General features: G+C 41.4%; 1 protein-coding gene across 1 annotated transcript; it reads right to left on the reverse strand.

Moving 5' to 3' along the window:
* Positions 1 to 1,511: 1,511 nt before the first annotated feature.
* On the reverse strand, positions 1,512 to 15,341 carry LOC114355166 (uncharacterized). The gene is made up of 12 exons (XM_028307863.1): positions 14,886 to 15,341; positions 13,545 to 14,738; positions 10,485 to 10,660; positions 8,900 to 9,094; positions 7,944 to 8,094; positions 7,060 to 7,193; positions 6,309 to 6,434; positions 5,341 to 5,462; positions 4,450 to 4,582; positions 3,733 to 3,942; positions 2,386 to 2,582; positions 1,512 to 1,635 (listed from the first exon to the last, which is right to left on the reverse strand). The coding sequence occupies exons 1-12, from the start codon at positions 15,121 to 15,123 to the stop codon at positions 1,512 to 1,514; spliced, it is 3,000 nt and encodes a 999-aa protein (XP_028163664.1). The 5' UTR covers positions 15,124 to 15,341.
* Between the last annotated feature and the right edge of the window lie 10,135 nt (positions 15,342 to 25,476).

The following is a 25,476-nucleotide window of genomic DNA, read 5'->3' on the forward strand; positions in this document are numbered from 1 at the left end:
GGGATTCTACGTGCTCACGGACCAGGCTTTAGTGTTAGTAAAGGTGTTGTGCGCTGAATCACTCCGGGAGTTTAATGCCCGTTTTCACTATCAATGCCTAATTTTTAAGTGACCCCTATGGTAACACTTAACAGGATTTTTGTTTATATTGGGGTCACTTAAAAATTAGGGATTGATGGTGAAAACGAGCATAATTCTATCAATTGTAAACTGTTTGTATACCTATTACAAATAAATAAATAAATAGACGTGGTCGCTTACTATGGGCCTCATAAGAAGGCTCAAGGTCACCCAAAGAGCGATGGAGCGTGCTATGCTCGGAGTTTCCCTGTGTGATCGAATCAGAAATGAGGAGATCCGTAGGAGAACCAGAGTGACTGACATAGCCCGCAGAATCGCTAAAATGAAGTGGCAGTGGGCGGGGCACATAGCTCGAAGAGCTGATGGCCGCTGGGGCAGGAAAGTTCTTGAGCTGGAAGACGTAGCGTGGGCAGGCCTCCCACTAGGTGGACCGACGATCTGGTGAAGGTCGCGGGAAGTACCTGGATGCAAGCGGCGCAGGACCGGTCTTTGTGGAAATCCTTGGGGGAGGCCTTTGTCAAGCAGTGGACGTCTTTCGGCTGAAACGACGACAACGACGAAATAAATAGGTCCGACAGTGGAGCTCACTTGTGCGCGTGCTCCTTCCCGTGGTGCGGCTGGTGCGCCAGCGCGGTGAGCAGCGTGTGCGCCACGCGGTCCGTCGCGCTGGTGCACGCCGCCGCCGCCGCGCGCGACAGCAACACAATTACGCGCGAGCGATAGGGATGGGTAGCTTGGGGTCATTGGACGGGATTCTACCAGGCCTGGCTCACTCCGCGCGGTACATCCGATAATTACCTACAGCGAAGCGCCCCGCCGGCGGGTATTATATCAGTCGAGTGTCACGCGCGCGCCCGTCAGGACGCTGGCGTGCGTTGTAGTACCTAATTCTATGATCGAAGTATTACATATTTAAAAATTGACATAAAGAGAAAGAAATATTGTGCGGCGTTCGGGTGTTTAAATTCGAAAAGAAATCTACCGGATTTATCTTCGCTTCTCAAAGATGCTGAAAGGTGTGTTGGCCATGTAGGTAATCAATAATTCTTAGGATAGTATAGGAACCTAACCTACCATGACTACTGCTCAGAATGCGTTCGTTCGTTTCAGCCAAATGACGTCTACTGCTGGACAAAGGTCTCTCCCAAGGTTTTCCATAATGGATGCGTACTTGCATACATACGTACCTCATGATATATAAGTAGATTAACTATTTTTTTACTAGACAGCAACCCTAACAGCGTAAGAAGGGTTCAGAGGCACGCGATAGAAAGAGACAAAACTTGTAGGTGAATAAAATTGTAGGTACGTAGTGCTATGCGAGCTGAATTCCACTGTATCGCGTCGCAGCAAGACTCGCATTTATTAAATCGTCTTGCGGAGTAATCCTTCTGTACCTGTACTATTACTTATTCTGTGATTCTACGCGCTCACGGACCAGGCTTTACATAAGTTTCGACTGACTTGTGCGCGTGCTCCTTCCCGTGGTGCGGCTGGTGCGCCAGCGCGGTGAGCAGCGTGTGCGCCACGCGGTCCGTCGCGCTCGCACACTCACTGCGGGCGCGCGTCGCACAGTCGCGACACCAACATAATTACGCGCGAGCGATAGGGATGGGTAGCTTGGGGTCATTGGACGGGATTCTACGTGCTGACGGACCAGGCTTTAGTGTTAGTAAAGGTGTTGTGCGCTGAATCACTCCGGGAGTTTAATGCCCGTTTTCACTATCAATCCCTAATTTTTAAGTGACCCCTATGAAAACAAAATTCATATTATGTGTTACCATAGGGGTCACTTAAAAATTGGGGATTGATGGTGAAAACGGGCATAATTCTATTAATTGTAAACTGTTTGTATACCTATTACAAATAAATAAATAAATAGACGTGGTCGCTTACTATGGGCCTCATAAGAAGGCTCAAGGTCACCCAAAGAGCGATGGAGCGTGCTATGCTCGGAGTTTCCCTGCGTGATCGAATCAGAAATGAGGAGATCCGTAGGAGAACCAGAGTGACTGACATAGCCCGCAGAATCGCTAAAATGAAGTGGCAGTGGGCGGGGCACATAGCTCGAAGAGCTGATGGCCGCTGGGGCAGGAAAGTTCTTGAGCTGGAAGACGTAGCGTGGGCAGGCCTCCCAGTAGGTGGACCGACGATCTGGTGAAGGTCGCGGGAAGTACCTGGATGCAAGCGGCGCAGGACCGGTCTTTGTGGAAATCCTTGGGGGAGGCCTTTGTCAAGCAGTGGACGTCTTTCGGCTGAAACGACGACGACGACGAAATAAATAGGTCCGACAGTGGAGCTCACTTGTGTGCGTGCTCCTTCCCGTGGTGCGGCTGGTGCGCCAGCGCGGTGAGCAGCGTGTGCGCCACGCGGTCCGTCGCGCTGGTGCACGCCGCCGCCGCCGCGCGCACGCCCGGCGCGTCGCCCAGTGTGGAGCCCACGCCGCACCACGCCGGCCGGCGGGCCTCGCTCGACCAGAGCAGCTGCTGGATCGCTGGCACCTGGCGACAGTCAAGTTTAATCATCACCATCATCAGCCACATGTTACAAAAATACCGTTGTTACAAAATAACGTTGTCAAATACCATTAGTATTACAAATACCATTATTAATTTACTTTACTGGCAACTATAACAAAATAGTGTTATGGAATATTTATAATAACGATAACGTTTCCGCTATCGTCATTTCACTACTGTTATCACTTTCTCCTCTCCCAATAACACTGTTTAGACTCAACGGTCTCTGGCTGCTCGGGCATTCGATCACTGGTCGATTAATACGGTTATAACTGAAATACTATGAAACACTGTGTGACATTGTATGATTTTGTGAAAATAAAAGGTGTGGTTTAATCAAACCAAATTTCTTTCTTCGAGACTTTCCCTTACATACAGGACGTCCACTGCTGAACATAAGCCTCCCCCAATGACTCACATATCTCCCGATTTGTAGCGGCTATGTGTATCCAGCGCCTTGCTGCTACTTTTATGACTCGGTGTTTTCCGGTACGTGCCCTCCACTCCAGAAGTGTCCAGAACCTTTTACTGCCCACCGGCTGTCAGTTCTACGTACTATTAATAATATTATGAAGTCTAATATTCAACTTTTATTATGACGTTTACAATGAAAAGATAGCATGCGTGACAGTTTCCAGGACCTCTTCTCAGATTAATGGATCAACGTCAAATAGTCCCTGAGCTCTGCGTCGTCCGCCATTAGGTGTCGCCATCTTGTCAAAGAATGTTTTATAGATGACTCACGCTGAACTGTCCTACCAAACTCAATGACAGGGGGGCGCTACCATCGTTTAACTATATGGTTTCCAACATGGCAAAAATCGGAACCAGCGATCCGGTATTGACGGTGGCGCCCCACTGTCAATGTCATACATAGGACAGTTCAGTATTTTGGAACTATACGACTTTCGTTTTCGAGAGATCTGTCAGTTGATAGACTCCTAGCTAGAAGATACAAAGCTATACCTTGGTATAGAGCAGCAGCAGCAGCAGCACAGGATGCACCCTCGCAGGCAGCGCAGCGGCCAGCAGCGCGGGCTCGGAAGGACAGCAGCGCAGCACCAGCGTCAGGCGCGCCTCCATGATTCATGAAACGAGATGTTTCATCTGTCTAGAAGATACAAAGCTATACCTTGGTATACAGCAGCAGCAGCAGCACAGGGTGCACCCTCGCAGGCAGCGCGGCAGCCAGCAGCGCGGGCTCGGACGGACAGCAGCGCAGCACCAGCGTCAGGCGCGCCTCCATACGCCTGCGGAGAGCCTCCGCGCCCGCTGCGCCTCCGCCTGCTGCCACCGACGCCGCCTCCGCCTCTTCTACTATGTAGCCAATCAGGACTTCCAGCTAAAACAATAAAGTCGCACACACTGCTACACTATCCTTTCTTAATATTATAAATGCGAAAGTAACTGTTTGTCTGTGTCGCTTTCACTCCTAAGCCACTTAACCGGTTTTGATGAAATTTGGCATAGATATGGTTTGAGTCCCGGGAAATGATATAGGATAGTTTTTATCCCAGTTCTTTAATAGGGACGCGCGCGATAACCTTTCTCTGTAACAGATAAACTTTCAAACGGGCGAAGCCGCGGACAGAAAGCTAGTTTCATATAAATGCGAGGATACTTCCAAGTAACAGATGTAAACTGTCCAGAATAAAAACTGTATCAACATCGCGACTGTGTCCTGCATGGTCAATGCTCATCTATGTATCAGGGCAGAGCTGCAACGAGAATCATTTGCATAGTAAGTGATTATAGTATTCTGTAGTACCGCGCTGCTCAAATACATTTTGATTTTGACCTCAGAGTAAAATAGGTATTATGTGATTTAAAATTTGCGCAAATGTGTCACCTGCTTGTGCGTGAGACGCAGCGTGTCGTCGTCGGGCGCGTGCTTAGAAGGGCTGCGGTCGCGGCCCTGCCACACGCGCGGCGAGTCCACCAGCGTCGCGCAGAACTCCACCACCGAGCTAGCAGCCCACTTCCTGTGACCAATAAAAATATTTATGTTTATTTCTCCCTTCAAAGAAGATTCAAATATCAAAATCATCATCAGATCATCTAATCTCAACTGTAAGGGCATGCTAGAGAACTATGCCTACACTTCCCACGCTATCTAGTCTGGGCCGTGAGCACGTAGAATTTTGTCTAATGACCCCTAGCTACCCATCCTTATCGCTCGCGCGTAATGGTGCTATCGCGCTCGCACACTCACTGCGGGTGCCAGTCGCACAGTCGCGACAGCAATATAATTACGCGCGAGCGATAAGGATGGGTAGCTAGGGGTCATTGGACAAAATTCTACGTGCTCACGGACCGTGCTTTAATCATTACTAGATGTATGATATAACATTCTACTCTGCTGGAATCAAATGAGTAAAGAATCGTACACCACCACCAGTAAATAAAAAATACGTAATATAGATGTCCTACACTGAACCGTTCCACCCGTGACATTGACAGGGGGGCGCCATTATCAATACCGGATCGCTCGCTTCAATTTTTGCCACATTGGAAAACACTGAAATGTCATTTGCAGGAGGGCGCTGCCATCAATGCCGGGTTACTATTTCCAATCTTTGCCATTTGAGGTTTGAAAATCAATCAACTAAAGAATGTTATGACACAAGAAATTTTTGACTTCACTATTCGCCTTCAAAATATTTATTGGGTGGGATTATTCGCAATACACCCGTTGGCGTTGAACCGTAAAAAATACTGTCAAAATCAAAGCATCACAAACCGGTCAGGGTTCAACAGCGCTCGTAGACAGGTGTGCAGCGTGCGCCACGACGCGCGGTGCGCCAGCTGCGTCACCAGCTGCGGCCGCCAGCGCGCGCAGCCCGCACTGAACATCAGCCGCATCTGCCCAACATACGTAGAACACACTTTAAATTCAAATTTTATTGCATGCCACATGGGTAAGGGTTGGTAAAACCTGGTCCGTGAGCACGTAGAATCCCGTCCAATGACCCCAAGCTACCCATCCCTATCGCTCGCGCGTAATTATGTTGCTGTCGCGCTCGCACACTCACTGCGGGCGCCCGTCGCACAGTCGTGCTACGTGCACTACGTGCTCACGGACCAGGCTTTAGAACATAATTTTGTACATTTCACGGTGTTGCAAAAACTTAAAAATAACAATCATTACATTCATCTTTAAACAATTCTTAAAACAAAATAGAAAATTATTTGTCAATCGTAAATTAAATTAAAATGAACATTAAAATTTTGCACAATAAACAAGACAAAAAAAGAAAGAAATATTCAAAAGAAACAGCACAATTTTGGAGTAGTCTCTTTTAGACAACCTAGAGAACATGTTGTTGTTTAAAATAAGTAAAAGGGGAGGTATCATCCTGATCTTCGATCACGTGGACAAATTAACAGTAATAGTAGTCGTAGAACTATTTGTAGCGAAATCGGGTGATGGAAATCAGATCTAGAGTGTAAACTAACAAACAAATTACAATTACTACTCTGAATCGTATTTTACGTATAGTCTAAACTCTAAAGCTATTATTTTCAGCTCTATTAACAAAAGTAGTCATAACAAATCTTAGATGCACCAATGAATTAGGTTGAACACCAACAAGAATAGCGTGCGAGATATGTATTGTAATGCGAGCAACATCCGCCCACAATCACGACGACCACGCCCACTCTGTCTAGAACGTAACGACTGAGAAGAGCCATAGTAGTTTATCAAACCTGTCTCTCGGGTTGGGGGCCCAGCGTCTCTTGTTGAAGCTCAGACAGCCAGTCCAGCAGCAGGCCGCAGCCTAGACTGCCTCGCGCGAACAGCGGCGCCTCCACCAAGCGTCCCTCGCTTTTGATCTGGACAAATACACATACATTGACAGGACAGGTGCAGGACCGGTCTTTGTGGAAATCCTTGGGGGAGGCCTTTGTCCAGCAGTGGACGTCTTTCGGCTGAAACGAACGAACGAACGAACACATACATTAAAATGGAACGCGAAAATTTAAAATCTTATACACATAGGTACATTGTTATAACCTCAGCTACACATCACGCTTCAATAAAATACCGAAGTCAGTCGAGTAGTTTATCCAGAGATTTCGCGTTCAAGCTTCGGAACGCTTCAAGTTCTTTGATTCGGGCGCAATAACGATAATAATCGGAAGTCGGGGAGGCGAGGCGAGGTTGCTCGAAGTGAAGTGTGTTTACACTATCTTATTTCGATTAACTTCGGCCAACTTCTGAAGTAATGTAGGTGAGGTATTACTAAGAGGTAAAGGTATTACTATACTAGAGGTAAGATAGCCAGTTCCTCCGTGTATGAGGATTCCGGGTGAAGCTCGCTTCCACCTTCGGACTGATCGTCACTTACCATCAGGTGAGATACAGGCCAAGAGCTTCCTCGTCTTGGATAAAAAAATACTTTATTCTTTAGGCTAAGTAAACTTCCTAATTGTCAGTTACGATCCTACGAATCTGTACCTTGGTCTCGTAGCAGCCATCTTGGTTCTTCTCCAGCAGATGCGAGATGACGTCGACGACCATCTCGGTGCTCTGCGTCTCTATGATCTTGTTGCCGATCGCTTCCAGCGTGCTTGCTGTCGCGCTCTCCAGTACTGAGGATAGAAACGTGATTTATTTATTTGGTCGATTTTCAAACGATGTTTGTTAGCAAGCGCAACCGCTACTGCTATGTGACAGGATCTCATTTGACTATAGTCTGGTCTGTGAGCACGTAGAATCCCGTCCAATGACCCCAAGCTACCCATCCTTATCGGTGGTGCGTAATTATATTGCTGTCGCGACTGTGCGACGGGCGCCCGCAGTGAGTATGCGAGCGCACAAAGATTCTTCTTTCTGCGGGCTGCTGCTCGCAGACCAGACTATAGAACGGATAGCCGTTGGGACAGAAAAAAGGATCTTTGTGGCACTTGAATGTAGGCAGGCTTCCCATGCACTCTTTTGGGGTGACATGCTCTGGGGCGGGACCACCTTAACGTAGGTACATATAACAGGTACGAAATAATTGTATAAAATATGTATAAAATTGTAGCCTTAACTTGTCTATAGTTTTGTTGTAAACATGAATTCAAAGTGGGCCCGCCGGAGAGCATACTCCCTAGCGGGCCCACCTAGAAGATTCTGTTACTGAAAGTTTCTAAATTCGTTTATGAGACTATAAAAATGTATATTAAATGTATACAAATCTGCTATACTCAATTTTGTATTTGATTTAGTATAAATCGATTTACAGCAATTTTAAAATTTCCCTTCGGAACATTTAGGGGAGACTTGTGCCTACGTTAAGGTGGTCCCGCCCGCCCCAGAGCATGACACCTTTCGGGTTCCCCAGGTGGTATACTCACTGGCCACCAGGTGGTCTCTGGTCGGCGCGGGTGGCAGAGCGGGCAGGCGCTCGGGCTCGCGCTTTCCACGCGTGGGCTGCACTAGAGCCTTCAGGGCGCCCACCAAAGGCCCACCAACGTATGTATACTGCTGTAGTAGGGCTTCTGCTATCTGTGAATTAAGTACAGTGTTTACTATTTATGGAAAAATGTTGGTTATTTTTATCCACAGGCTCTTGGAATATTTTTTGTTGAATTTTTGAATTCGACCAATATAGGTATTTTCCATGTAAAATAAATATTTGGTCTTTAAAAATATGTATGCTGTTCATCGATGACACTACGTCTTGCGGTCAGTGGTCGACACTTGAGGATTTTTTCGTCCTAGCTGCCATCAGCTTTACGAGCTATGTGCTCAGCTACTCACTGTCACTTGATTGCCGCTTGATATTTCTGTGAATCCCCTCATTTCTGATTCGATCACGCAGGTTTACTCCGAGTATAACACGCTCCATCGCCTTTTGGGTGATTTTTGAACCTTTTTATAAGGTCCACAGTAAGCGAACACGACTGGCAACACAAACTAGTCAGACTTTTGTTTTAAGACTGCGGTATTCCTGACGTAAATATCGCGAAGCTTCCCTAACACTGGCCAGCTGAGCAGGATTCTACAATAGAATACTTATTATAGAATAGAATAGTTATTAAATCACAAGAGTGTGTGGATTTTACCTGCCTAGCTCGCACTTATTGCGTGTCATGTAAACTATAAATTAATATTGTATTTTATTGAAAAAGAGGCTGACAAAGGTGACTAAGTTTATTCGGCCACTTCTTTACAGCACCAGTCCATATGTTGTCCCGAAGTGGTGGTAGGGCAAGCTATGTATATTTGGGACGTGTATAAGTGCCCTGGAAAGGACATATGTACTGAAAAAAGTATTTGAATTTGAATTGAATATGTTATTATTATTTACCTCAGCAACACGCGGGTTGTTAGCAGGCTGCAATGCACGCAGTAACGCGGCGGCTCGGGCGGCGTGTGTAGGCAGCGCTGCGGCCGCTACGCCGCTTTCGCTGGCGTGCTTCAAGTATGCGCACACACGCTCTAGGTAAGGGTACACGCCGCCGCCGCTTGAAGCGCTGTAGCGCTTGGTTTCTGATGACAGTGCCTGCGGAAGACGTAAAACTTATTATTATTATTATTTAGCTAATCGTTGAAAACTATGGAAGTGTCTCTAAGAAATCGAATACGAAAAATACAACTGAAACACGGTCGCGGTCGGAAATCGGTCAATGGTTCGGCTGAAATTTCTGAATGAAACTGCATCAGGTTTTACAAATTTTAAGTACGTCCCATTCTTTCGGGCAACGGTTAAATAAGTGACATAATATTTATTTTTTTACCCATCAGAAAAAAAGGTAAATATTAAGAATCCTTTCAGAACAAACGTTAAAATAATAATACAACATCTAATGACGACACTAGACGTCATGCATGCGTAGTAGAGGCCTCTCGCACGATCAACTCACCGCTATAAGGTGCGTGAGCGCAGTATCCACGTCTCCCGGGAAAGGCGCGCCCTCGAAGCAAGCGGCCAGCAGCTGCGGCACCAGCGCCAGCGGCGGCGCCGGCGGGGGCGTAAAGTACGGCTAACTAGCAGCGATACAAAAAGGTCGATTCGACTGTCCAACTGACAATCTATTCTGTCTCTTCCCATCTTGTGTATTTGTCGTAATGTCTCTTTCTCCCGCCAAAATATGTCAAAGTCAAACCCCTGCTATTCCAAATGACCATGACATTGGGTTTGTTTACATTTGGTATCGCTTCTCGTTGGCTGTACTTTAGTAGAGTAGGGCCTCTAGAGAGGCCTCTTGTATCAACTTACCGCAATGACGCAAAGGCGCGCCCTCGAAGCAAGCGCTCAACAGCTGCGGCACCAGCGCCAGCGAGGTCTAGCGACTCATAGGGAAGCTCCTTGAGACTGAATAGTGTTCTAAAGCTCGCACACTCACTGCGGGCGCGCGTCGCACAGTCGCGACAACAATATAATTACGCGCGAGCGATAAGGAAGGGTAGCTTGGGGTCATTGGACAAAATTCTACGTGCTCACGGACCAGACTATAGTAAAGTAGGACCTCTAGAGAGACCTCCTGAACCATCAACTCACCGCTATAAGATGCGTGAGCGCAGTGTCGACGTCTCCAGGGAAAGGCGCGCCCTCGAAGCAAGCGCTCAACAGCTGCGGCACCAGCGGCAGCGGCTCCGGTGTAAGCTCTTTGGGACCGAATAGTGTTCTAATAGAGTAGAATCTCCAGAGGCCTCCTGAACCATCAACTCACCGCAATAAGATGGACTGAATAGTGTCGTAGTAGACTAGGACCTCTAGAGAAGCCTCCTGAACCATCAACTCACCGCAATAAGATGGACTGAATAGTGTCGTAGTAGACTAGGACCTCTAGAGAAGCCTCCTGAACCATCAACTCACCGCAATAAGATGGACTGAATAGTGTCGTAGTAGACTAGGACCTCTAGAGAAGCCTCCTGAACCATCAACTCACCGCAATAAGGTGCGTGAGCGCAGTATCCACGTCTCCCGGGAAAGGCGCGCCCTCGAAGCAAGCGCTCAACAGCTGCGGCACCAGCGCCAGCGGCGGCGCCGGCGAGGCCGCGGTCGGCGCCGCCCACGCGTCTAGAGGCTCCGGCGGCAGCTCCTCAGGACTGAATAGAAGCTCGTCTGGAAGAGTGTGGAAGCGATCGTTGAAGAAACTGAACTGAAACGTCAAGTAGCAAATATCGCAACTAGTACCAGGCCTGTTCATCTCCGCGAGTTTACATCGAAAACAAAACACGCACGATGGCCCACCTACAGGATACTATTCGACAAGGCCTCACATACGAGCGAACATTGACTCACGCACGCGTATTCTTGTGTATGATGGAAGAAAATAAGAAAATGGTATACTAAATACTGTGCAGTATTTAACTGCCTAAATAATAATAAAAACACAGAATGTACTTTTTTAAGTTGCCTCCAGACACTGAGAGGTAAATAAGTAGTTGTATTATTAAGTAATATTATTCATGATAATTCATGCTAAATCATGTATTTCCTCTGCCATTTTCCGCAGTTTGGCACCTCACGTCACATCATTTTACCGAAGTCAGCCCTATAGCTTCGGCGCAGTGCCGATCACTGACGTTTGTCAACAAAATGGTGCTTGACTCTTGAGACAGGCTAAATTACACCATATTGTTAATGACATTGAGCAAACATTTTTTTAAATACCTTCGCGAAGTATAACTTCTGTACGTAGTACTTATTATTATTCTGTGCTAGTACTGATAGTAGCGCCCTTCTGTGAATGTCATAACTATTTGGGACACTTCAGTGTTGTCGAACGTGGCCAAAAGCGGAACAGATACCCAGTATGATAGTAATGCCCTCTTGTCAATGTCATAATTATGACACTGAAGAGTTTTGCAGCTGTATCTTGTTATAGGTCTAGCGCTAGTCAATGCCTAAGGTATGGGAGCGGTACGGGAGGGGTGTCATTGAGGGAGGGATGTCATTGAGGGAGGGGTGTCATTGAGGGAGGGGTGTCATTGAGGGAGGGATATCATTGAGGGAGGGATGTCATTGAGGGAGGGATGTCATTGAGGGANTATTTTCTATGGCAGAATACAAACACCAAAAAACTCAGTTATGAATTAATATGTAATAGAAAGAGAGTCTTCCCGCGGGTGTCGTAAGAGGCGACTTAGGGACTACACATCAAACAGAGAATGGGCAGCAGCGCTCTCTGAAAAACATCAATCTTTTAAACTGCGATCTCCAACCCGCCTGCCAAGCGTGGAGATTATGGCAAAACCCTCCACTATAGTGGAGGAGGCTCATAGTCCAGCAGTGGACTGTAAAGGGCTGTTGATGAGAAAGAGAGATAAATAAGTCAAAATGACGAGCATGCAACTACTCGCGTATACATTGTAATCGCGAACTTATTACAATACATACATGATTAGTCCGTATGCGTACTGACGATGTATATTTTGGAGGAAGATAATTGACCTAAGTCACTACAAAGTATACGCGAGCAGTACGCAGCGTATGCGTACTGGTCGTGTATAGTTTGGAGGAGCTTAGTAAAAAAAGTCATATCCAAACTATACTCGATTAGTTTCACACTCTTGCGTTCTGGCTATGTATAGAATGGAAAGACGCGCTATAAACAATCCATTCACATATTTAAAAAACACATCGTTGAATACTTACACGTCCATTTGCGACGACATGACACTGTGATATATCAAAAACAGTGGTTTTCCAGAAAACGACTTTTTAACTTTTGAATGACCATAACTCTTAAAAGAAGGTTAGGATTGCCTAATTGTGTATGAAACGTTTAAAGATTAACTATTAATGAATTTAAATATTTATAGTAAGACATAAATTTGCGTCTAAATTGATGAAATTATAGCGATTGAAAAAAAAAGAGACAACTTATCACGTTGTTCTAGTAAAAAAATAATATTTTGAAGATGGTAAGTTCAGTTGTCACGTTGAAGATGATGTAAAAAAATATATAAATATAAGTCATTATTTAGACAAAACGCTGATCTTGAAAAATTTTTTTTTATTTTAATAACATTACAATCAGTAAAAATGAGATAATTGTTGAAACAGGCGAATATTTTTATGTTAAATTGCACTTTGTTATGTTAAATTGCACTTATAAAAATATTATCTAAGTAGACAGACAGTTGTATACATACAATATTTAAGCTCACATTAAGTTTTCTTATTCTAAAGTAAAATCTCGTAAACTACTACAAACAAAACACAGTAAGAGAAACTGTACTAAGTAGGTATGAATGTATGCAGAAGAAAAAATTGTAGGTACTTAGGTCAGTAAATAGATATTTTATAACAAACTAGTTATGACAATCTAATTCTAAAATTATCAACGCAAAAATCGCCGTCCCCGGCGAATAAAATGGCAAAAAAGCGTCATTTTGGTACCTTTTAGGGTGTTTTAATTTTTTATACTTTTTAAAAATTAAATTTATAAGAGATAATTATTTAAATAACGTATTAATAGACAAAAATAACAACCACTATTTATAAATAATGTAGCCATTTTATTGGTGTCGTTTTTCTGAAATAGTTATATTGCAATATTATTATACAAAACAATTTTTTTTTTCCTGTAGCAACACTACCGCTAACAGCTGATTTGAACTTGTCCCAATTTATTTACTGATTTTTATTTAATTTAATATCATAAAAGGTNAAGCTCAAGCATGTCACTCGCGGGTGTCGTAGCTGCAAAATCTCGCGACTACGGGTCCTGAAACAGGGACTGACAATAATCTCTCCAGACTCTCGAAATTTTGTCTAGTTCAGTGAATACTTGGCCGCTATGATCCTCGATAGCCCAGGTTTTAGACGGTAGTGTTTTTGTAATCAAAATCAAAATCAAAATCAAAAATATTTATTCAGTTTAGACCACAAGTGGCACTTATGAACGTCAATAGAAAATAATAAAAAAAGAAAAGGTAGCCCTTATGGGGCACTTTACGTCTCCTTATCTTTTGGGCCCTACCAGCGCTTCGAGACAAACATATGGCAAGTGCTGAGAAGATCGTGCTGAGAATGAGGCGGATCTTCTGATACAAGTCTCTTGACTCATACCTGCCAGCGTGCGTTTCAATTTCATTGCAAATATTGTGTAGGTAGGCATTATGGTCTTGCCTGCATTTAAGTTGTATCTGTGCGGTCATTTTGTTGAGATTCCCGATATTATTATCAACTCCCATTGATTTCATTTTGCGGCGTTTCTCGACGAGTTTGAAGGTGTCATCCGTCATCCAGTGCTGTCTTTTGGAGGTCTTAATTTTTGGTGCGGCTTCCGATACAGTTGTAGTGATGAGTGCTTTAGCACGGTCCCACAGCATATCGGGGGTTTCGTTAGCTAGATCGGCTTCAGACCACTGGGGCCACTTTTGATCCATAGTCGAACGGAATTTGAGGATGTCCCTTACCTCCAGCTTTCTCGGCTTTTTAATGGTTCTTGCTGCAGTCAGCTTGAGCTTTAGTTTGGAGATCAGAAGTTGGTGGACAGACCCACAATCCGCCCCAGGTAGCGTACGAGAATTTGTTACAGATGATCTCCATCGCGACCGGATCATAATGTAATCAATTTGGTTGCGAGTTTTTCCATCAGGTGATACCCAGGTGTACAGCCTTCGAGGGTGGTGTTGAAAAAGGCTATTCACAATCAGCAGATCGTTTTCTGAAGCAAACTGTATCAAGCGTTCACCTCGTTCATTTCGCTTTCCGAGCCCAAATCTGCCCGCGCATTTGCCCAGTTGATAAGCGCTCTCTCCGATCTTAGCGTTTAAATCTCCAAGGATGACCAACAGCTCCCTATTGGGTATCTTCGCTATTGTATTTCCTAATTCGCAGTAAAATTTTTCGATCTTCTCGTCGCTTGCAGTAGAGGTTGGGGCATATACCTGGATGATGTTAAGGTTAATTGGTGAAGCTTTTATCTTTATGCTGATAATCCGATCGCTTACCGGCTCGTACCCCATCACGCAGTTCTTCTGTTGAGCGGGTATTAAGAAGGCCACACCGTTGCTGCTACTAATGTCGTTGCCAGAATAGTAAATGACGTGGCGGTCTGTCAATAAATGTCCGCTGCCTTTCCAGTGAGTTTCGCTTAGACCACAGATGTTAACACCGACTCTAACTACTTCTCTTTCCAGCACGTTAAGTTTTCCAGGTTGGTTTAAGCCACGCACATTCCAAGTTCCTNATTTGAGATTTAAATTTGTCTTTCTGGGATGCAGTGACTGGTCTATATTCTATTTCCTTGCTCGATGGCACAAAATGGTGTTGAAATGACACTATTTGACCGCAATGATCAGAATTAACAAAATTTATTATTGATTCCAAGTTCCTATCGTCTGAAGGCGTCTTAGTTTAATAGAGTTTCCAGTAGTAGAGTTTCCATGGAGGGCCTGGTCTCTCACCCCACCATGGCCGGTAGCCAACTGCACACCACGCGCCCCGGACGCAGCGCAGCACCGGTCGCTAATCGGTTCGCAGGGCGATCGTGTCTCATTTTTCTGTGCTCTCATGTGACTCTCTTGGGAATGTGATCGCAGTGGTTTCCCCTTGCCTTCTGCGTCAGGCATTTTTGAGATTATTTAGATCTCAAGGCCGCTGGAGCCTCCTCTTCTCGGTTGCTCGAGTAGGTGAGTGGTTATCCCGCCACAGCTCGGTCGCCATTGCCTCGTCCGTTATCTAGCAGGGGGCACCACGACCGCTGGAGAGCAGTCGTACCTGGGTTCGCTTATGAGTTCCAGGTCGTGCAGGTGAGGTTGACTTGGGGCTGACTAGATGTTATGGCCATTCTCCCCCTTACCCCCCTGTTAAATTACCCTATCACAAATATGTAATATGTTAGTTCAATAGCTGGTATAGATCTAGAAATATCTTCATACTTAATCTCCAGTTCGCATGGTCTTTAGCGAATAATTAGTTGCGTAATTCTGAGTGTAGGATAGGTATGATACCATCATGAAAACTTGGCTAGCCTGGACCAATATTTTTACTTATGGAACTAACACCAACCTGGGGCAGTTGGTCGCCCTCCCGGGACTAGAGTTGGTTTCTGGGTTTGAGGGTCATGTAATGTCTGGTGATGTCTTTGTGATGAGTCTAGAATAACGGGGCTGTTGGCGGCTAGAGCCAGAAAGTTTTGGATTTGTTCTCTATGGAGGGATTTTGCCGTTATCACCATGCTTAGCAGGCTGGTTGGTAGTTCCAGTATGGTAGTATAATACCTGGAAAGATGCTGCAGCCCACCCTCCAGTATTTTGATTGCTTAGTCGGCTCTTACGACTCACATGGGAAGATCTGATGCTTTCAGGGTCACAACACAGGCCTGAATATTGTTTTTAATTATAAACATCTTTACTGGATAATGATACTTAATTGATTACAAATAAATAAGTAATTTGAGACAATCATCCATAACATTCCGAATTCCGCTGTATAAATACGGTGGATTGATTCTTAATTCCGGTGGTTCAAATACAATTTCGGTGGCTCTTGATAATTTCAAATTAACATATCTCGAGAAGTATTAATAATATTTTGATATCTACCATATCATTGAATAATACAAGTTATTTACTATTATTTCTGCCACAAAAAAGTTTTGGAAAGTGGAAATTAAAATTCGCCACCGGAATTAGGCAAAAAACGAGTTTGTTGATATTCACCCAAATAACTCTCTCATACATTAAATTTAACTATGAGAGAGTTGTGCTCCTGCAGTGGAGACTAAAATAACAAATTATGATGATGATATAAATCTGGAAAACTAGGTGGCCACTTTTCCGGTTCAATACTTAATCGTTTATTGCTTTTTCACAGATATTTGACGTTTGTCAAAGTGAGAGTTAGATGGTGCAACCCAGCCTAAGAACTTAGTTATTATAATCTTGTTAAACGTTATTATAAACCTTAATTACAACGCAGAATCAGACCAGCAATGTGTACACGAAACTGGCAACCACCGCACAGATTTTTGATTTCGCTTCTGCCCTATAAAGGGATAACCTATAAATTACCACCAATCAACTATCTGTCAACGTCGCTCATGCTGGCATCTCGCTTTGCTTGAGAGAGATGGAAAATTATTTTTCCCCTCCCAACTTTCCTCCTTCCTACCCTCTTTCTTCCATTTATTTTAATCGGTATTATGTATATATTTGTGTTGTCTCAATTTGTGATGTCTTTTTTGTTTAAGGTACTCACACAAATAATTTAGCTTAACATTTTAAACTTAAACATTTTTGAATTTTATAAACCCTGTAAACTTTGTCAAAGCTGATTACGTGACATTGGCGAAATCGTGGTTCTCAAAACCAAGTTGTGGCCAAAATAAAAGAAGAAGAAGAGATGGAAAATTCGAAACTTCGCACGTTTTTCAAAGTAACCCCTGGTTTTCCAAATAGTCTAGCTACAGAGAGTTGACGCTTCGACGTTGATTAAGTAAGTATAATCCGAACATTATACACATATCCGGGTATTTTCAAGGCGAGAGTGAATAGGCACTTACAGGGCAGATATGTACCATCCTAGACTTCTTCTTCTTATTCGTTACGCTTTTGGCAGAGCGGTCGTGGTCACATTGAGGCGTTGTTCACATCGTTTGTAGAGGCGGATACAACTCTCCGCACGATCTCCCATCATCTCTCTCTATCAGACAGACTGTCTTGGCAGACTGTCTCGTGCAGTCACATACGCCGTCTGAACCGTCTCCACTACTGATTTCCTAGACTGCATCTCACTTAACATCAGGTGCGATTGCGGTCAAACACCTGCCTTGTCTTGCATAAACAACAAAGTACATAGTGTAATGGAAACCAATGGGAGACTTGTTCAAGTATGTATTTTTACACCACTGATTTACACAATAATAATTTCAACATTACTTCTTACTAATAAGTACATCTTCTTTGAAAGCTCAAATCGAACTGCTTGTCCGGTGGCATGCCAGCAAAAAGGTAGCTTCCCCTTCCATTCGTCAAAGTCAAACGAATTATCGACGGCATGCCCCGGAAGTAGTCAATTGCATTACCTAATTATTAATTTAATTTATTTTTATTTCTAAAATAGCAAACTGTATACAATAAAAATTCTAAAATTATTGTAAATTAAACAATAATTGAGATAATCGAATACAATACAGAATTAATTAAAAAAAAATCGTTCTAATATCTGTAACATGTCCAGGAAGTAATCAAACAAAGTATTTTAATTTAATAATGGGTTTCTAAATTCTACTAAAGTTGTTACAATAACTATTTATAAGCATCCAATCGTACCTATAAAATACAATTTACATTCTAAAATCATTACATTCGGCCATCCGTCACCGTGATGCCTCCTGGCATACACGTCTCATAAAAATTAAATCATTACATTCGGCCTGGTATCCACGCCTAATAAAGATATTCTAAAATCATTACCAATAATTTTTGAAACATTATACGANAACATCCAACCATTACCTCCAACATTTTATGTTGCTTGCTTACATCTTTTGCGGATAAATTTTCATATTTTAACGTAAAAAACATTGTCTTTAGAAAATTTATTTTGACACTTTTATCAATAACAGATTTCTTAAATTAGAGTTCAAAACTGTAGGTACTTTGTATCAGCCATGTTGTGACAAAGCACAATAAGTACCTAAAGGTGCAATGGTTTAAAGTGAAAGTAAGTAGTTTAACGTATTAAAATCGACTACTACTATTACTACTTATTACACCAAAACTAATACGATTACAATACTAATACGATTACACCAAAATTTAAATAATAATGTTAGGCACTTACATTGTCTAAAGCAAGTTATTGCCTGTTTCATACCGGTGTCTGATAAATAAACAATTTTTGAAATTAATTAACCTGGAACATTGTAAAATTATATTTGTAGTCGATAATATTGTTTCAGGATAATCACCCCGCTTGCATTCAAGACAAGGTGAATCTTACTATAAGTTCGTTAACTCAAAATGAGCGCTTTATCGCCGAAGTTAAATTAGGCTAGTACAGTCTATAACAGCACTTCAAGCTTAACACAGAGGCTTCTTATCTCTTTGTAATACAGGCTATTTTGAAACAAAAATGTACAGTCTGACGTGCTGTCGACGCTCAAAGCGGCCACCAAGAAAATAGCTACTTACGCCCCTTTCTTTCGGAGTTAATAACTTGTTGATAAAATTATGGATTACCCTCCGCCAGGGGATAATCTTTCAAGTTCGTTGAACGAAGATTTACGAGTATTTTGAATAGCTTCTGTTTATTATTTCTTTAAGGCTCATACTTATTAATTCCTTTAGGGCATCGTTAAGGATGCTGCTTCGACTATGTTGGCAGATGTCATGTTTCCCGGCTTCGTGCGTTTACTAGTAATTTATAATAACTGGACCTCGCAATATAAGTTTTTTTTTTCAAGGAAATAAACTTCAATATAACAGAAAAGCAATCCAATTCAAACAAAACTATCCTTACCCAGTCATCGGTTGTAATTTTTCCCATTACCGTCCAAACTTCATAGTTGAAGTCCAATTTAAAGTTCTGGCTGTGACTGAGCCCTAAATCCTAGTAGAAGCCACTCCAATTTGTTGCGAGTCCGAGCTCGGTCCGCCAGTTCTTCGGGTTTCATACAAATTGATATTTACGGTAATAGTCGGAGTTTTTCAGCAACTTGCTGTATAACAGGCTAAGTGACTGGAATGCGAATCGCAAGTGGAAAGTGAAATATAGGGTCAACTCGCGGATTATTCAAGATTGTGCTAATGCTGGATATGAACAAAGAAGTGATTTCCACGGTTATGACTTCTTTTGAGGCGATCTCTTAAATTTTAAATATGGACAGAAACTTATCCAAAGAACTGTAAAACATAACAAGAGATCGAAGTTGCAATCAAAGAAAGATTTACTCAAATCAATAGATAGATGTAAACATCATTTGATTTCACACATTATCAAAGTAAGAACCTAACTTACTTTGATAAAATATGTGTGAAATCAAATGAAGAGGTGTAAAAGTTGAAATCAAACTTAGCTTATTTTAATGATAGGACTTTTTGAAAAGTCATAGATTTCAGTGTCATTTAACGGTGCTTGATTCGGCCATCATCATCATTTCAGCCATAGGTAGGACGTCCACTGTTGAACATAGGCCTCCCCCAATGATTTCCACAATAGCCGGTTGGTAGCGGCCTGCATCCAGCGCCTTCCTTCCTGATACCTCTATGAGGTCTTCGGTCCAACTTGATTCAGTCGAAAAGTAGTTATTGAGTTTTTCTGTGTATTTATTTTATATTTAATAATTTTTGTGTTCCATTTACGATACAAAGACAGGACCACAACCACCCTTAATCCAGGCAACTAAAATCCGAATGATTTACACACACACAGTGTAAATGAGAGTACAGTCGGGCCCATAAATTGCGCACCGCAGCCGTCGAAGCCAACGGAAACTAATTTGTCGCGGGATATTTATTTGCGGTCCTCAAACAAGATGGCTACTGGACACCTTTTTGTGGATTTTCGATACTAATCGTTGGGGATTAAAACCAACACTATTTATTCTGAAAGCTAAATGTGCCAATAAAATACCACCTGCACCTGTAGAGAAAACTACTCGTACATCAAGCTAACCAATGTTAGCTTGTGTGTTAGTTAATATAGCTGATATTATGTAGTCTTAACTCGTAACGCTCTGGCATAACGGAAGACCTGACTAGGATAAATGTGATTATCATTCTGTATAATATGCATGAAAGAAAAACAATAGTGTACCAAAATTCAAGCTAATTTTCCATCCGATTTTAAAATTATTTTAAAGTTTATCGTTTTTACTCGCAACGCTGTGTTTACTTCCATAATCACTGTTTACAACAAAGCAGAAAATCGCTAATTCAGCCTTTTGAAAGACCTAAGCATATATTTAAAAATGTCAACTCTACTTTCATAATTTTACCTTGTTTAGTAGAATCTGTTAATTTCTTTACTTTGCACATTTTAGATTACACACAATAACTGCGCTTTTCCATTGCTTAGTTTGATCCGACAAGTCTAGTATTGGAATTTATAATATCTGTTTTAATTCTAACCGGAAGCTTTTCTTGTTATGGGAAAAATTACAGTATACTGATAGAACTATACCATTATTGATACAGTATCTATGGTATTGGTGACATTATAAGTACCTAATTTTAGAATCGTAAAAAGTAAACGGCACCAGGCTTAATTTGCGTGGTTGAAGAACGATTCTCATTTTAACCTAACTTGGGTTAACTAGTAGAGAATGCCTTAAGAATGAAGTTCGCGTTATGTACCAATACATATAAGCACCAATTTATATGGTGTTAAATCATCGTCATAAAAGCTTCTAAAATAGGTATCGTCGTATGCAAATGGAACCACGCTCCCGTGCACTGTCGGCCGTCCAGTCACGCAGGGCGCGCACGCGATCATATAATGTTATGCTTTGATTGATCGCCACCGCCACTTATCAGTTAGTGCTAAAGTGGCGCCGCAAAAAATGGACGACAGTCACTTGTTTTTATGGACAATACTAATGCAGTTCTATGTGGGCAACAGTCACTTGTTTTTAGGAACAATACTTATGTTCTATTTTCTAAAGTTCTATGCGGACAACAGTCACTTGTTTTTATGTAGGTACTAAATTAGCGTTGCCAGTTTTTTTTTTTCGACAAGTCGGGACTTTGATACTTTTTGAGTGAAAATAGCGGGATTCTTCCGTCAGAAGCGGGACATAGTAAAAAAAAACGTATTTAATCAAAGGTTTTTAAATATTTATCTTTTTATTTGACTTAAAATTACGTTTACGTGACAATAGATAGCAAAAGTAGCCATAGAAAATGTATTTTAACAAAAAAATAATATTTTAAATCAGATTTATTCTATCGTTAAATTCGTCTTTAGAATAAAAAAAGAAAAAAATTATAAAAGTTTTATTCTTTAGAATAATATGGCGTTTCAAACAATAGTCTGGTGAAGTGAGTGTCTCTCTCCGAAAAGCGGGACCGAGCCTGTCCCGCGCGGGACATTAAAATTTGATTTAAAAATCGGGACGTCCCGCCAAAATCGGGACGTCTGGCAACGCTGGTACTAATGCAGCTTTGTGCCAAAGTTGACAGGATGGCGTTCATTTCTTCTTTTAAATGCGTGGCTGAGTGTATTGAATGGCAAAGTTGTACAGGCTGATTTCTCTTAACCATTTCACTGCGTCTCGAGACACAAAGAGAAAATAATATCCATGTTTGAAACTAGTTCACCCAACTAATACCAAGAGCCCTATTTCTTTGGGACGTGACAAAGATTTTACAAGCGTGTTTGTTTCCTTATTATAAAAGCCCATTCGCACTCCTATTTCGTTTAACCTAATTTAACTTGAACCGAGGATGTTTTGCGGGTAGATTAGCTTTATTGTTTTATTAGATACGAGAAGTTGCGAAACTACATGTCAACTGCTGGCGTTATTTCAGCGCTGTAAACAACTTTGGTAAACAATGTTGGTATATTTTAGCTTTGAAACTATGTTGAGCAATAATTGTTGTTGTGTTTACATTTTGTGTGTATACTCAAGACATATCTCATTCGCTTTTGTCTTATTTGAATTAGTTTACTGCCAAAGCTGGTGTTTGTTGTCTGTGGTATAGGGTGCTACAACAGTAAAAGCGCTTTTTAAAAGCGTACTTACAAAAATAAATGAGTTTTATGTTTTTTATGAGTTTTAATTTGAGATTACTGTTGAGCATGTCAATGATTCATGACACAATGTTGTATAAGTGAGATGTATAGCGTAATAAACCAACTTTTAACGACTCTCTCAACTCTGAACTTGAAGCATTGCCTAATATGTATTGCGATTAAATCATGACGGCGGTTAATTAAATTATTGCGACGTATATGGAACTTGTAACTTCATTTCCTAATATGAATGAACTATTAACGGGACAAGACGTGCGCGGAATTTGCGTAAATAGTTCTTTACAATTCAATTACGTAACTACCCAACAAATACGTATGTAGGTCGACTTATTCCAATTACTATTCCAAACTTTAGGCCTAGAAAATTGAATATAACATCACAGAATTAATCTGGAGCGAACTCGAATTAATATGTTAGATTTAATTAGCAGCCTTCAATAGACGGATGGAACTCGGAACATCGGCTTTAATTATAAAGTTAATTAGGGCGGTTTGATGAAAAATTTAAATCTTCTCTCAAGTTAATTTCAGGGAATCTCGGATTTTCTTGTTCGCGCCTTGAAAGACTAATTTGATTCGGGCGGGAGTTACCGCCGGAGATTTGGTTCTCGACGCGGTGATTTTACATGCCTTTGAACCATGGGTTCGATTTTTATGGTCAAAAATTCTGCTGTTCATTAAAACCATGGACAATTACTCTTATAAACAATAAAACCATGACATTTGTTACATTACCTTGATATTTTATCATATTATGTATGTGTTAGACAACAAACGTCAAAAATTTGTCAAAGCCACGATAGCCAAACAGTGAAGGGACTGGCCGACTCGAGATCCGAGGAACGCGGGTTCGAAACCCACCGTCGCTCGACTATTGTGGTGAGCCCACTCGTAGCACAAGCTTATTTAGCTTAACACAAGGGGCTAATGGGACTATTTAGTAATTTGGGCAATACAAATTGCTAATAATCTTTAAAAAAAAGCCTATACAAAAAACACCGGTTATGTTATGTTTTAGTTACGGTTAAGGCAACTCAGGCTTAGGCTGAGTTGCATCATCTTATTTTAACTTTGACAAACGTCAAAAATCTGTCAAACTCCATACAAAAAGCACCGGTATTGTTTACGGTTAAAATAAGATGGTGCCACTCAGCCTTAGAGTTTCTTAGTCCCACTTTTTCTTGGAAACTAGACAACACCATAGTAGCAATATACCTACATTATTATTACTTGTCTACGGTAAAAGCCTTTACTAACGAATGTTGCTTTTGAACTGCTTCCTCTAACTTCATCAGTAAAGTATGAAATGTTATCATAGTATGAGGATGAGGACCAACTAAGTTAAATTGCCTCCACAATTTTTGATCACAAACTCTGTTCTAAATTTCAAGTACATATCGCCGTCAGCCAGTTAATACCCTAACTGGTGTGGTCTCCAAATTTGTGATAGTGTATAGTTATGCCCGAACTTGTTTGACGAGGGTCCATGCAGGTTATCAGGGCACTTGATTAGCTGAGAAGTGGGGTCACGTCGCAACTTGCCGATAGACTCGTAAACTAGCGATTCAATTAAGCATGTATAGCCAATGGGTGAGATGGTGTTTTGAAGAGGCTGTTCTTGGTTTATAGCTGTATGAGAAGTCACCTTTGTCAGCTTATTATATTACAGGATATACAAATTACAAGAAATGTAATTAAAAGCGAGCTAGGCAGGTAAAATATCTTAAATTATGTCCTAACTTAAATCTTAAAAACTTGTAAGTATTACTCAAGATTGAAGCAAATAAATATATTTCATTTCATTAAATTATGTCCTAAATTGAATATATCTAAATATTCAGCCACTAAGCTACCTACCTCACTTCCTCGCCACACTATCTAGTTTGCCATTATTTAACGTATTCCACGTTTGTATGGTTTATCTGTACAAATTGGGAGTGGACAGGGCAATTTATGGTGACAACCTCCACCTTTGGCAAAAACCATAGAGATTTAAAGCCGGTGGGTATTTGGGTCATGGGGGTATAACAGAAGTGCTATTTTGGCTCAAGTACATTTTGTTGAGTCTATCGGTTTGATAGTTAGATTAACTGGCTTTAGATTTCATGTTCCATTATATTTCTTTTAGATGTATTTCATAATTTAGTCATAATTTTTCATCAGTTGTTAAAATATTCTTAGTTATCCATTAAACAAGGTCTTCAAGACTGATTAGCGTGACAGTCTACATTATTAGTTGATGGAAAACAATAGACCGTCAAAGAGTAAACCTAGAAATAATATAATTATTTAGTATACTAATTTTCTTTGAAGTTTCTTCTGTAAATTTAATTTATTCAGTTATGTAAAGTAATTTCGACATCTAATTAAGTTTTCGTTTATCTTTAAAGAGCAGGCTTTGCGATGTATACGCGGGAATTAACTATTGCAATGTAGGCAAAAAAGACCTACTAAATATTTTTGATAGTTTATGTTTACTTAATGTAGATAAAATAATTTTGTTCACATTCCCCTACAGTAGAAGCTTGCCACAGGAGGAAAATAATTTAAGATATAAATTGAATTTGACATTGAATACACTGACATATAATCAATGCAAATTCCATGTAATTGACATTAACAATTATTTAAAAAATAAATGTTTATTGACAATAGATAAATATAATTATCTAAATAAATATTGTAAAAGACGAATAGCGAATTCGCTATCATATTTTATTAAATATTTAGCCATTAATTTGGCTAGCCAAACTGCTTTTATTGAGCAGACCATGGATGTTCGACCCTTGGAATCTGTTCCAAATCATAATTTAAATTACATCGTAAGACAATAGAGGATAACTCTGGCATACAAAATTCGGGTACAAAGAAATTTAATGGTTTTAATTTAGTGCATCAGAATGTACAAGGCTTCTCCGGCAAAGACTTGGAAATTGTATGTTATTGTATGTGTATATAGACCCCCATCTAGTAACTATGAATTATTTGAAACCACAATGGTATCGGAAACGTTCTGGTCCTCGAGCTGGTCTTCGAGTATGCAGGTTATGATCCTCCATCCTTCTTCTTATTGTGTGCTCACTGACATTCACTAGGCTTGCTGTTTGTAAACGCTGGCGTATCTCAAACGTAATGAGAATCCGATTTCTTGATATTGTAAGCACGATTATCGGGTCATCGCGCGCTGATTTACACCTCAATTCCCCACTTCTTGGTCATCTTGT

This window comes from Ostrinia furnacalis, unplaced genomic scaffold (genome assembly GCF_004193835.3).
Source record: "Ostrinia furnacalis isolate ACB-3 unplaced genomic scaffold, ASM419383v2 OfSCF2357, whole genome shotgun sequence".
NCBI lineage: Eukaryota > Metazoa > Arthropoda > Insecta > Lepidoptera > Crambidae > Ostrinia > Ostrinia furnacalis.